At 45.4% G+C, this 15,120-nt stretch overlaps 1 protein-coding gene across 1 annotated transcript in view; it reads right to left on the minus strand.

Moving 5' to 3' along the window:
• Positions 1-14,857, minus strand: part of zeb1b (zinc finger E-box binding homeobox 1b) — a 49,364-nt gene extending 34,507 nt beyond the window's left edge. Inside the window, exon 1 of the mRNA XM_056364324.1 lies at positions 14,745-14,857. Within this exon, the coding sequence (XP_056220299.1) occupies positions 14,745-14,802 (58 nt within the window). The 5' untranslated portion in view covers positions 14,803-14,857. The remainder of the gene's footprint in view (positions 1-14,744) is intronic.
• Between the last annotated feature and the right edge of the window lie 263 nt (positions 14,858-15,120).

A 15,120-nucleotide genomic window follows, 5' to 3' on the forward strand; every position in this document is an offset into this window, starting at 1 on the left:
GTCTTCACACTTGAAACTACTTTTAGTACAGGAAAAATGTATTTACATATAAACATAGATAAATGAAGCCATTTTTGTTATGTATTTGTTTTGGGATCCATTGTTAGAGAACCATGACAAGGTTGATTTTTCAGTTGCAATTATTCAAAGTTGACTAAAGAGTTGTTTACCTTGTTGATATGTCTCTGGATCCAAAGCACTAAATTATTAAGAATATGAATGAACCTCTGAAGGGTTTGAGCATAATTCAGTCTAGTAGCAAGCTTCACGAGCAGAATAATAACCAGTAACAACCTGTGATAAAGAGGGCAACATGTTTATTTACTTTCTTGCCAAGGGTTACAGTGACTTCCTGCAGTCGTAACTGTGAGTTTGCCAGTCAACCAGAGGAGAAATCACTACGCCCAGCCAAGAAACAGTCCTACACATAACCCCCCCATAAAACCACAAATTGTTGTTTCTACACTTTGGGTTTTGTAGGGATTAAACAAACAAGATGTAGCATTTTAATTTGTGCTAACTGTTTAGCCCTATTCCCAGGCTAAACTAAGCTAAGCTAAGTGGCCGCTAGTTGGAGCTTCATATTTTGCATCAGACTCTCAGCAAGAAAGTAAACAATCATTTTTCTTACAGCTGAGCAAAAATTAGATACTGAGCTCACTAAATGAAGCACTGTGTGGAACAACACAGAGCCGGGCTCACCAGAAGACTATGGGTTAAACAGGCTGTAAAACCCACATGATGGCAGGACAGAGGACTGCTCTGTGTTCAACTGACCACGGGGGGTAGGAGGAAGCGAGAGGGAGGGATGGAAACAGGGAGAGTTTTGTGCTGTTGTCCTTCCAAAAAGAAGATAGCACTAAATCTCCTCCAGCAACACACCATCCCAGTCTAATAAGTGTTTGGTTCATGTTGTGGGTGGGAAAATAAAATTAATTTGGAAGACGGACATGACGGTCTTGACAATAGAAAGGTAACTGATAATAAAAGTGAAGCAACAGTTTTATTTTTTCTGAATGTTCACCTGTGTGTGAAAGTGTGTGTGACAGAGAGAGACAGGGAGTGCGCGCGTGCGTGTGTCTGTGTGTGTGTGTGAGAGAGAGAGAGAGAGAGAGAGAGAGAAAGAGAGAGAGAGAGAGAGAGAGAGAGAGAGGACACATCTGCTAGGGATTTGGGACTGGGTGATTTCACATTCTGTCAGGAGAGAGAAAGAAAGACAGAGAGCGAGTGTGAAAGATACATGGCCTGTCTAAAATACACCAACTGAGTGCAGTATCAGCCAAAAATACTCCTCCTAACAAGTCAATACTGTGTATTGATTACTTCTGTGCAGGGCTTATGCAACATCACCACTTCAGTGTACAATTATGGTGAAATCACAGTGTGCAGGCCGGGGTTTGCACAGCAACCCTGCGTGCCCTGTAGAGATGGAAAAGTAAACTCTTCATGTGTGCCACAGGGTCCTTAAATCAAACTGCACAATGTGAACTAATGGCCTGGAAACACTGAGAGAAGTGTGCTCGCGTAGACCCATATATAGAGACAGATGTAGGGGGAGAGTACAAAGGAGGCAGGAGTTGACGGAGGGACACAGGCGTGTTAAATGTTTGCAGGGTTCTGAGAAGGCCTCAACCATGGAAATGACTCAGTGATGAGAAGTATTCTGCATTCATAAATCTAGAGGAGACTCAGAGCAACATGGAACTGAGCTGGATGTCCAGTTAAGGAGGAAAGAGGGGCAGGGAGAGCCAAGTGTTGGTGAGAGACTTCTGAGCAGGATGCAATCACCTATACTCATCACTGTCCATCCCTGATGTGCTCACCTGCCACTTCTCTTCCTCCTGCTCTTTGTCCACCATCAATCCCCCCCCCCCCCCCCCCCCCCCCTCTCCTTCCGAAACCCAACGCAGCACCATTTCCACTGGGACTCTGATGCGAGCCCGGAGACGGCCACGCTTAATCGATAGTGCCAGGTTGCCAAGACAACCTTGATTTCCTGTCGCTGTTTTTGCCGAGCGCCGGTGATTGTGCCGGGTGTCCGTTGCACCTGCCGCCCTTTCCTCCTCCCCCTCCTCCTCCTCTTCTACCGTCTCATCAAGCCCTCCTTATCCCTCACCTCCCTCCTTCCCCACGCCGTATAGCCGCCATAGACAAAAAAAGGCAGACAGATATACAAAGGCAAAACGGATTAGACCCTAGAGGTTGGGTTTGAACAATCAAAACACGGTATTGAATGTGAGGCCACATGTACACACACACAAGTGCACACTAATACACTTTAAACAAACACACACACCCTGTCATCTCTAACAAAAGCAAGCTGTGACAGCTATCATATCTACCTTGGAGGGTGATGTCATTGCACCTGGGGAGCGTTTAATATCAGCCCCCCTCACTCACACACACACATACACATACACACCCTCCCCCCTTGCCTCTTTCTACTACAGGAGGGGTTGGCACCTCCTGTTTTTTTTTTTTTTCATTAATGGAGAGCTCATTAATCGTGGCTGATAACGAGGACGTGGGACAGGAACATGATTAAGGGGCTCTCTCTCCTTTAGCTGGGCGCCCTTGGGAATAAACAGTCTAGGGTGTGTATGTGTGTGTGTGTGTGTGTGTGTGTGTTCCTGTGTGGGCCGCATGTTAAAACAGGTAAAGGACACACAGCCAGTGATATCTCTAGGACATCTGTGGGATAGGATACTACACATTTTGACTTTTCTGTGATTATAGCCACAGTCAATTTAGTCATTTGTATCCCACAAGCACTTTACCTACGCCTGGGCATTAACCCATCTCAATGTGTCTTTATCACGGATTCCCTCATGGCTACAGTTTAATCCTGAGTGAGATGGACTAGGGATTCAGAGCGGAAGTGGAGACTTAAAACAAGTCTCTGGAGTTTTTCTTTTACTTTTGAAGATGATGACTCCTGAGCTCCCGGCACATAGCTCTCAGGAAGAGGGAGACTTAGTTCTGTAAGACAGGTATTCTGAGACAATCACATCAATATATGAATATTCTGTGCTTTTGAAAGGGCAAAATTTTTGTGTCTTATCTAGTAATTTGTCAATTCAATAGTGTGTCAGACTGAAATGGAGTCACATTAGTTGCTAGAATGAACAATATGCATGCCAGACTGGGACTAATTTCTCAGCGTCAGGCATGCTGTAAACTATGAAATTGTTGATTGTTGAAGTTAAGAGAGTAACGTGATTTTCTGTTGCTCGTCTGTGTTTTGTGTGTGTGTGTGTTTGTGTGTATGTTTGTCTGAATTCTCCTGTTTTGTTTGGGTCAAGATTGATCTGTTTCAGACTTAAATGTCACTGAGATGCCGATAAACAGTTTCACTGGAGTCTCACTCTCACTGACTGAGAGTTGATGGTGTCCTCAGCAGGGAAGGGACGCACAGGTACAGGCACATCAGGGGAGAGAGCAGTTTGATGCCTTTATAAAGGCTGTGCAGCAACTCTGACAGGAAGCCACGCTTATAGATTCACTGTAACATTATGAAAAATGCTTGTTTTGATACTATTTGTGATGATCACTATTTACTGTACATACAGAAAAAGTGTAACTGTCTATTTTGTTGAGTCATCAAAACAAACAAAATATCGAGTAAACGATTACTGGAAATAGGACATCAAATTCATCTGTCAAGTAAACGTGTTATATAATACAGAAAAGAAGGTTAGTACAGACTGTGACTATGACTGACAAGGTGGTATGGTACATAAACACTTAATAATAATAAAATAATAATGAGATGTTTCTGTCTTAACAGGTTGGACCTGACCCACAAGTGTAACGGATGTGACTGATGGACAAACAGAACAAGATGTTATGGCGTCTCAGCCAGGAGATCATGTCTGTACATACATAAGGGCTTTGTAATTCAGCTTTACACACACATTAAATCCAATCTGTCTGGACCAGGACCCTAATCCCCTCTTCACGACCATGGAGACAAGCAGACAGTAATCCTCCATATTTGTATATTAATAGCCAGAGTCTCAGAGGAGGGCCTCTCTATATATCGTGATGTATGTTTTATTAGTCGGTTAATCTGCCTGTCGATCGAGGGGCCTGGTCCATTTAAAAATGGGTTTTAATAAAAACACAGTCAGCCCTGCCTGAGGGATAAGCTCCCCAAGGACAAGGGGAAGAGCGTGCTCAGGTTCAATAGACTCATCATAAACAATAAACAGCTTTACATCAATGTTATCTGTCACAGGGCAATACAATTATTAGGTTGAATTCTTCCCGGGGCTTCTGCCCTATCCTAAGAGGAGGGCTAGATAAGGCCTGACCCAAACGTAAGCCTGCTAGCTTGTTACCATAATGCACTCTTCAATCAGCTCTAATGTTATTTCTGGGTGTACTTCAGAATCTAAATAATAATCCACAGTGCTCTGAGAAATCCTCCCTGTCCTCCTGAGGACTCTGACTCTGACAGGAGGGACAAACTCAGTTAAAATGCAGAGTACAGGAGGGCACAGGGGTGGGATTCCTTTGGATCTGCGTCACGTTGGAGTTGTCTCCTCACCTCTCAGCTGTGTCTAGACGCTGTGTCACTGCCACACCCCGGCGTACATCTGTCCTGATTCAATAGATTCATCAGACAGCCATTCGATTAGAGGGACACTGCTTTAAATTAGCTGGCCAGTCGGGGAGTGATAGAGGTAGACTGGACAGGAGGGCTGTTACAGCCTACAGGACTTTGTCCCTCTTGCTCACCAATCGTCCTCAGTCACCAGAATCACAATGGCATCTGTAATCAGACAACAGCTGTGGCCAACTGCTGATGCAATTAAACTGGTCGATTTGTATGATTCCCACTTTAAGTGATTGTACTCTGATACAGAGGTATGTGTCATTGGTGTGCAGGCAGTTTTATGGGAGGCATCAATCAAAGTGACATCCACTGGGTAAACAAACAAACAGCTTTTAAACATCTGGTAAGGAGAGAGAGAGAGAGAGAGAGAGAGAGAGAGAGAGAGAGAGTTTTCCTCTGAGATCTGTTGATTAGGAGGAAGGATGGAGGGAAACGCAGAAAATTAGACAAAAACATAGAAGGAAGAGCTTCAGAGACAGTTCACACTCAGGTCAGAATTCAGGTGGGGGTCAGGAATGCACTCACTAACCACGCTTGACACACAAAACCACACAAACACACACAGAGACACGCACAAAGATACAAATAACACGGCCTTTCAATGCATTGCAGCCAGACCATGTGACTCTCACGGGGTAATCTCATGGGAGCATCCCCCACCCCTGATCTCCCTGATGGACTGTAACAACAGGAAGTGAGCTTGGCCTGCACCATCACACCGCACCACACCTACAGATAACTGCTGCCTCTCTGACACACAGCACATATTAATACAGAAACATTCACACCCACGCAGAGAGACATATATGCACCACTTGCTTGCACCACTCCAGCCTTCCCCATCATTCATGCGTTACATTAACGGCAGCTATTTATCAGTCATCACAGTTAAGTCTAAGTTTAATCCCTCTAAAAGTGTGCTGTGTGTCGCTGAAGAATTGATGGCACCGTGCCCGCTGCTGCTGGCGTTGGTGGCGAGCGAGACGCGCTGCAGCCTGGCACTGAAACAAGGACAGCCCAAGGCTGGCAGGGGGTGAGCTTTTCAGTGACTGAATAGCCCTTGTTTATCTAGGTCCCTCTGGGAAGTCAGGACACTGCAGTGAATAGGAGCCAGTTAGCAGCGATGGCATAATGAGACCGGGGGGTGGGAGGGTGGGAGAGGTTGAGGGGGGGTCATTGAAATTCAGCACAGGCCACTGTCAAGACAAACCACCCTTGCCAGCTGTGGCAGCAACTCAAAAGGAGCAAGGAGAGATTTCCAAGGCTAAACATTAGGTGACCAACAAGCTTTAATGTGCCATTGCTTACTCATCAAAACTGCTTGATGAGAGGTGAAATCTTATGTTGAATAAGTGGTGGTGGTATTGGTGGGGGTTGGGGTCTTTCAGAGGATCAGGAAACTGTTTCACTATAGCTGAACAAAAGAGCCACACAAATGTGTCTAATTTAAGTCAGAAACTTCCTCAAATGACTGACAATGACATGACAGGCAGACAGGACCTTGTCTTGAGTCCTATGCGTCACACTGTGCTCAGCCGCTCTGCGATCTTTATGAGTAAGTCTGAAGTGACTGGAAGAGCTGGAAGTCACTGGCTATACACAGTTTGCAGTGCTCCTCTGCACTATTTCAAAGTCTGAGCTGAATAGTGAGGTGCACTAGAGAAAAGCAGACCTTTGGGTCTAGAGCGAAATCTTTTTAATTTTTCTAAAAGGAGAGGCTCTTTTTCTTTGCCCTCCGTGTGGTGTGAAACAGTCAGGCCTACGTCTTAGCAATAGCACTGATTCTTTCTCCAGGCTTTCATGTTTTCTGCCCCGGTTTGTGGTCTCTGCAGCCCCTGATGAGGAGCCTTAAATAGGCTGTCACAGGTGCTGGGGGCCGGGTCGGCGAAGGGGGGGGGGGGGGGGGGGGGTTGGGGTGGCCTGGATGGGAGCAGGGCCGCAGGAAGCCTCTTGTTTTCACAGAGATAAAGGGCTTTCAGGTTGCATCCTGGGCCGTAATCTCTCACACACTTCCTGGTTTTGTTCACGGTGAGGCAAGAGAAAATGACAAACTAACCTTCGCCCTGAGAAGCTGATCGATAGCTTCTGATGAGACAGGATGTGTGTCTTGCATTGGTGGATTTGAAGTCCATAAAATGGCAAAGAGACAGCCTCGATTTGATTTTGAGCTGTGTTCATTAATAGTCCTTGATTTATGGGTTCATTTATTCCGAGTGCTGGTTCATTACTCATGATGATTATAAAAGTGTGCATATAATTTCTTTCCTGACCTCTTCATTTGCTTTTAGAGCATAATTAACATTGTTCCAAGCTCTTACATCCTAATTACAGAAAAGATAACGCGCCCTTCCTTCAAATTCAAGTTCCTCCTTAACCAGTCACTTAGCGCCAGCCTTGTGTTTAAAAAGATCCATTTACTAGAAATTTGCATGAAAGGGGTTTATTGAAAAGTTGGCAATGAGGAGGCGCTCCAACTTCAGAAGAACAGGCGACACATTCACAGTAAAAAAAAAAAAAAATCACACATTCCTCCTCTTTACTCTGCTCTCACATTTTCTCTTTCTATTCTGAACATGTCCTTCTTGAGAAGGCCAGCATTTGACCGTGCGCCACACCCTGTTCTCCTGCCAGAGGAAACTTTCAATCTCTGCCTCCCTCCCTCACTCCGGCTGTAGCTCTGGCTTTCTCATACTTTTGTCAGGTGTTATTTATGAGCGCTGTATAGCTGAGTTGCTGCATGCCTACAGCACCTGCTGGTGTTGGAGCCAAAGCAGCTGCCAGAGAGAGGAATGAGAGAAAGAAAGACAGAGCGAAAATAAAAGGAAAGATGCATAGGACTCAAGACAGAGCCAAAGAGTGAGACGCTTAATGAGAAAGAGAGAATAAAGGGTCAAAGAAGTGAGTTGATAGCTTTGTTGATGGCATTCAGCTAAGACATCACACAACTAATGATGGGTGTTATGATGGGAACAGTAGGAGAAAACAAACAAACAAGTGATGAGCAAGCACTAATTAATGGTGTCGTTCAACTTCAAACATGATCAATTAAAGGCCATGCTTCATTGACTTGCAGGCAAAAGCTCTGGTGCCAGCGTAAAAAGAGAGGGGAGGGCCCTGTCAGCATGAGTAAGAAGACAGATGCACAATCGCCTGGTTATGGAGATTCGAAGGTATCTACTCCCTTCCCTTCACTACCCACACACATTACACCCACACACATATTTATGGAGTGTGCTCGGGGAGGCCCCCAGTGTGTTTTAACTGTAAACACCTGAACGCTGGCAGCCAGGATAGGTGCGCTGAGACAGGTCAAAAGTCACGACCTTAATTCCTGTTCCCACAGTCAAAGAGACTGTCTGTAAAAAAAAAAAAAAATCTACCAAAAAAAAAAAATTTGAAATAGAAGAAATAACAGGTGGCAGAAGTAAGGCAACATATGGAGTGATGTAACAGGGGAATTAACTGTTTGTAAAGCACGGATGTAGATGCATCCTTCATTCAGTGACAGGTACTTATCAAACAGCAGCAGCCAGGCCTGTTGAGTCTCTTCAATGAGGAACCCGATGAAACCACATACAAACGTCAGGCACCACAGAACTGTATGAAAACAAGACACTAACATAGTGAGGAAATACAGTAAATACTGTAACTACCCCCTAAAAAAAGCTTTGTTTAAATCTGTTTACTGCTCTGGAGACACAGTATCAGTTCAGTCCAGGCTACATATAAAGCTGTTCCTATGTCCTTTACCTTTTGTTCATGAACCTTTTGTATGCTTCATTCACTGACATAATGTAGTTCCTTTCTCATAACAGTCAATGAGTGTGTCTAGGCTTGGCTGCCTCCTTGGGTTAGGTCACACTAGCTGGGTCATGGGGAGCTCAACAAAACGTTCATGGGTTAAATGGGGCGATGCGGATGCTCCATGCCTCCCTCTCTTCTGCCCTCCCTCTGTTTTCAGGCTGGCCACTCTCCTCTCATTAATCCGGTGTGGATGTTTATCCATGTTGACATTCAGCATAGCGGCCAGCCTTCTCTCTGACTAACAAACAGGGTGACTAAGGTTTTTTTTTTTTGCAGGAGCTGTCACAGGGCTAACCTAGCCTTGCTCAACGCACAGGCTTGGGGGAAAAGAAAAGCACTCGATTTGTTAGTCACCGTGGCCCATGGGACGACTGGGATCAGTATGTGAATATGAATGCGTACCCCCTCAGGAGTGCCATTATCAGTTCTGTGTGCTACGGAGAGGAAAATCAATATGATCATCATAACGGCCTGGCAAAGAGCCAGCCACTCGGCTGCGTTCAAAGGACAATACATGGCAGCGGATTACTCCTCATCTAATGTCATCTAATTTCATCCCTGTAGACAGAGACATGGTGGGACTATAATAAGGTCAAGCACATTTAAAAGAGACTGGACGTCCAACATTTATGTCAAAAAAGACAACAATTAAAAGATGACAAGATGACAGTCAGGTGGTCTGGGGTGACGCTACAGCAGAGGTTTGGGTTTTTGCCACAAACACAAGCTAGCATAAGTGCCCCTCACTGGGCCCGCCTTCTGCTTATTGTGTCAGTCCAGTCTTTTTCATTAACCGCTCCACTGAGGACCACGAGGAGAGGAGGGGATAGATGGGCGGGAAGGGAAAGAAGGAGGTAGTGGTGATGATGGGGGAGTGAGGAGGGGTCTGCAGACAGACCCAAAGGGTCTCAGTCACTGTGGGCCTAAAGAGCAGCCACCAAATACATGATTAAAAACACACATCAACAGACAGCGTGGAGCACACTATACACAACATTTACCTCCACCAGGATGGCAATTTAGAGGTAATCTCTCCCCTGAGTATACACACTACTAGAGAATATTATCTCTCATCACCACACCTGTCCAACAAGGAACAAAAAGAAAAGAGGAGTGAAGAAAAGAAGTTGGAGTTCATAAGGTTGAAGTCATCTTGCAAACACACCTGTCTGCCCATGACTCAGTGAGACTCAGAGAAGAGGCTTTTCTGCTCAGTTAGCTCACATGATACACTTAACTGAGCTCTCCTCCCTACACTGCACTGCACTGCTACAAATACATTCTGTATCACTTTCAATGTTTAGGTTGAAGGCTGTCAGAGGAGCTGCAGACCAACACAATGACATCAGCAACAACAAGCGTGTCAGTATGGATGCCACTCCACAAGCTGTGTCGTGTGGAGGCATCAGCTCTGGTTATTACAGCACCTAAATGATCTTCCATGCAGGCGAAAAGCAGCACACGCTGCTATTCTGGGGGAACACATTTTGCTCCAGAGCAACGGTTGAGTTTTTGTCCAGTTCACTGAGCCGACGCGTCGCTACAAGCTCCCACCGCCTCATCCTTGTATTACCCCCTACCCCATTCATCCCACCCACCAGACTCAGCAACTCCAGATATTTTTGTCCTTTCAGGGACAGTGCTGGCCATCTGTGGGTGGCTGCGTCATCATCGGTTAGGGAGCCTCCAAGGCACGCGGGCCCCATCACATTGTCCTGTCATGCAGATGGACCCCTCCTGGCCCATGCTGGGGAGTCAGGGAAACTCCTGCCTTCTGTGCCAAATTAAGCCTTCACCCTGACATTAAAAACAGCGCACTTGGTAGCACACATTGTCACTTTAAAATACACGGGACAGAAATGCCACCGGGATGCGCATGTGTTAACGTTATGGTGAGCAAGCGTGATGCAGTCGTAAGCTACATTTCCAAGACAAAAATGTCACCCAGAGTGCTGCAACGCAGGCCCTTGAGAGCCCGAGGGCCGTGTGAGAGAGGGATTTGATGAATTCTGCGAACGTTCCATGGATTCCTCCCTCGCAGGGACCTTTGGGAAAAGAATGGGTCATATGCAAATGGCATGCACAGTATGGAGGAGAAGTTTCCCACAAGCCGAGTGTGAAAAGGGCTCTCCCTCCCCATGCCGGGCCCGCTGAATGGGCCTTTTCTTTGGCCACTGAAAGTGTATGAGGTAGAGCAGGCAAACTGCAAAGGTAACTAGGCTCTTTCTCCTCAGGCTTTTTCACTAAAGCCTGAACACACAATGGTTCATTTAAGCATTCAGCCACACAAACCCCAATAAAGCACATCCAAGCGCAGTTAAGGGGGTTACTGAAACTGACTCTGGGTTTAAAACCCCTTCTTTACCTTTTTATAGGCTAATGCTCTCAGCCTCCATGGGAGCAGCTAATCATTAAGCTGCCTTAACAGAGGTGGGAGTGTGGTTGTACATCACATAATTTTAATTCTGCTTAACAGTCAGATGAGGACAGGCTTTTTCCCACCCTGATGGACGTGTTGAGGGATGAAGCTCAACCGGAAGCACAACTTTTTTCCACATGGGAAATGAAAGAGGTTGTAAGCTTTACCTGTACAGGCTGTAAGATTCTCATGGGCTATTTTTGCTCATGTACATCTGAAGCATTACATACATCTAGTTCTGATCCTAAGCTCCATACAGATCTACGAGATCGCAGTCATATGTGTCATGCTTTTCATTGGCCAGCACCAGTCCCACAGTTGTCACCTGTTGTAAAATTCTTTAGTCACCTCAGCCATTTCTCACCAACTCTCTCCAACCCCCCACCCCACCCCCCTTTTGACTCCGCAGGGAACATGGAGCCCACAGTTTAAGGGGTCAGGAAGGAATGGATGGAGAGAAGGAGGGAGCAGAGAAAAAGCTATACCCCCCCTCTCAGCTCCTCTCTTCCCCTTTCATTGAACAGACTTAAACACAAACACAATTGGACATGCTGGAAGCCTCACAATGGCACAGGGAGGGGGAAAGTGAAGTCATACTCTAGGCACGCATGGGTGCCCAGGTCAGGGGGCAATCAACAGCACCCCTGGCTACTGTGTCTTAACCCCTCCTCCCCGAAATAAAGGACAGGCTCTGGAAGGAGGAGTGAGAGGGAAGAGACAGAAAGAGAAAGAGAGAGCAGAGGCGGGGGATTTTCTTCTTACTTGGCACTTTCAAATGAAGCTGCTGAGGAAGTTGGTGAAAAGCTGTGAGATAAATGAAAAATTTCCTCTTCTGCTAAACTCTTCACACAACAGGGGTGGACCTTTTAAATGTAAACAGATGTCTTTTAAAGAATTGAAGTGGCATGTGGACCTACAGAGCCAATCTCCACCTCCTCCGAAGGCTTCAATGTAGCCCAAAACATTGCTTGTTTCACCAAACAAACTGTAACTACAGCTAAACCATTATTTTTTATTATTCTCCCACTAGCTCACAGCATGTGGCTGTATTCTATAGTTTCTAGACAGGGTGAGTGAGTCCAGGGCACTAAGTATAGTTTAAGTGTAGTTTTACCAGGCCAATAAACATGCTCTTCCACATTACATGAGTTGTTGCCAAGTGCCAAGCCCACAACCTCATTTTCCTTATTTGATGCGTGATTCATCAAGATGTAAGTGTGAATGTGAGTGTACCTCAGAAAGAGACAGAAAGACAGATTAGGGGATGTGACAAATGACTCTTGTGATACTGTCAAATAAATAGAAATCCTAGCTACCTGTGTGCACACTCATTTCAAAGTGTCTTCATAACACTGACTCCTGCTCCCGAGCATGGGTACAAAGCTGTCCCAGCACAGCCCTGTTTATTTTTGCAAAGAATGTTAATACTGGGTGCATTCCTCTATTCCCAAATTGCTGTGTTAAATTACCGTTGCAGGGAACGGCTGCTATTCCTAAGGGAAGCTGACTGGGGAGAAGCGACAAAGGAAGCTGTAGTATCCTGCCGATTGCAAACACCTGTCATCCTGCAGGCTGTTAACACCTCTCTGTTTACAGCGGGGAATGTAGCTCACCTTGATCTCAGCTCCCCCTGCTAGCCAGAGACCTGGCAAAGCCACTGACCATAACAAGCTGGGCACAACTTAAGGACTTGCTTAATTATAAGAGCCCAAGCAATGGCTATTTAAAGTTTTTTTTTTACCCATGCCAACTATAATCACGTCTATGAAGACATGCAGCAGCAGCAGCAGCCTTCAGTCTAACTGTACTGAGAAATTCTCTTCAAAACACAGAGAAGTTGATTTACATGACAGATCACCAGCCCTGTCAGGAGTGAGGACTTTAAAGCACACATTGACGGTCCTTTGAAGCAAATGGGGCGACGTAACAGGGAATCCATCTGTTTGGGTACGGATGTGACTTTAAATATCAATAGGATCACTACAGGAAAAAGTTTAATGAAACCCCGTTAAGTTAAACAGAAAAGGGAATGAATCACAGGTAGACATGCTGAAGTGATTCCAGAGTAAGTGAGACTCTCTTTCTCTCACGAGGCAGAGAAATATCCACACCTTGACAGCAGGACCGTTATCTGAGGTGTGTCCACACCTTGTACATATTTCGCTGCACACACGCTCCAGGAACGAAAAGCAAAGCTGAACACACCTCATGAAAAAGAGAAATGACGGTGGAAATCATCGATAGCACCCATTAAAAAAAAAACATGCCACTTTTCACATCACTCATCGGGTATCCACACGACCGCCAACCCGCACCAGTAAACACATTTTGTCGCATCTGGCTTCACACTGATTTCTGTTTCTAGCCCCACATAAACTATCGGCTCTTACTAAGCGAGTTCGTCCATCCTATTTTTGATGCTCCACAAAATAACGCTGAATTTCCAGCGTTACCCCAGTTCCTTTGAGCTACACTGGGTGGCACAACACATGAGCATGACTGCTGTGATAGACACGGCACAAGATCGCTTTCTCTTTATAACAATCATGATGAGTAAAAGCCATGGTAAATTGTCACTCTATGGATTCACAGCGGTGTAAGACGTAGCAGGAAAACACGTTAACAACTCGCAAAAACCATTTACATCTCCCTTCAAAATAAAATTACATGTGTTCTACAAACAATGGAGAAATCTGGTAACAAAGTGTCCCGTCTTGAAGAGAATCCTGTCGGCTACTTTGTAACCATATAAACAACATTTTCACGCAGCAATAACGTGGTTTCAATACCGAAACAATGGAACGCAGAAAATGTAGCCACTTGTATTATTGCTATTCAGGCTGTGTTAAAATAAGTAGTAACATACGAAAAAAGAAAAACTGTGTGTTTAAAGGTTCGCTCGCGTCCACGGTCATACAAGAATCAGGATTCCCAGCGCGCGACTGGAGAGTATCCGCTGTCCTTATATGGGCAGACAAACAGCGCGTGAGATATTCCTCGTTCTCCGGAACCTCAGTCACCTCATCCATGTTTCTACATAGCTTTCTGTCGTTACTTTACAGTCAAAGACTCTTGTTATAAAACACTGAACCCTGAGCTGAACCACTGTAATAACTTGGAGATTGAAGAAAGAAAGAGAAACGCTGAAGAGGTGCTTCAACACAACAGCACCTATTTCTCCCCTTTCCTGTCTTAAAACATTAGAAAGGTATCGGCGTTAATGTAAACCTAATCTGAAACATACAACAGGCAGGATTAAATCATAAAAAATACGTTTTGTCAACTCTGGCAGTGCAGCAACAGTGTCCTGTCGCTACCTGCTACGAGTGAGCGAAAGAGAGAAAGAACAAACCAAACAGTTGTTTTCCAAATGTTTAAAAAAACAGAAATTAATTTCACGACGTTTTGAACTAAAGCACAGTTATTTCTAATGTTTTTCCGGCTCAAATTGTTTTATTCAAGCAGTCTGTCGAGGTCCGCAATAACAATCAGGTAGCCTGTCTCCCCACTAAACAGGTCCGAGTTTGGTGGTGGGCTCAAAAACTCGACAGAATGTCACTAAATCAATGAATGTAGAGTTTATAAAGAGGTTCAAAGTGTATTAAAAATTAATAAAGAGGTGTTAAGTGGAGACAAAAGCTGGTCCACTTATTACGGGTGAGGTGCGTGTAACGGTCTCGGGTGCAGCGGACCGCTAGGCGGAGGGAGAGACGCGACCCAGGTATAACGGTACACCACATAGGGCTGTAATACAGCGCTCACTTGCTACTTCCCAGCACTTTCTGTTGCTAAAAACTGGACTTACGGGCTGCCAAACTTTTCGCTGAAATTACCGGGAGACAGAACAGCCTCTACACCGTCTCCCCGAAAGAAAAGCTCCGCGTCGGAAGTAGTTTTACTCACCGTTGTTCCTCCTCGGGTTCGCCTGCTTTCTGCGCTTACACCTGGGGCCATCCGCCATGATCCTTTCGTTGTGTCTAAATGCTGCCGGAGAGTCACCTCCTCTCTCACCCCCTCTCCCCCCCTCCTCCTCCTCCCTCCCCTTCACCTCCCCTTCTCCGCACCTGGTTTACGACACTCAGTTTTACGACATCACCTTCCCACACCTCCCCGACCCACGTTGCCAGTACCATTTATTCTAGATACTGGAAGAGAGGGATGACCGCATGAATGATGTACCTGCCCAGCCTATTAGTAATGTGTCCTGCACTTAAAACGTATGATTCAGCTTTTTATTCTGTTTTTTTATAGTACTAAGTAAAAGGTAGCATAGTGATGA

The sequence above is a fragment of the Seriola aureovittata genome, chromosome 20 (genome assembly GCF_021018895.1).
Source record: "Seriola aureovittata isolate HTS-2021-v1 ecotype China chromosome 20, ASM2101889v1, whole genome shotgun sequence".
Taxonomy (NCBI): Eukaryota; Metazoa; Chordata; class Actinopteri; order Carangiformes; family Carangidae; genus Seriola; species Seriola aureovittata.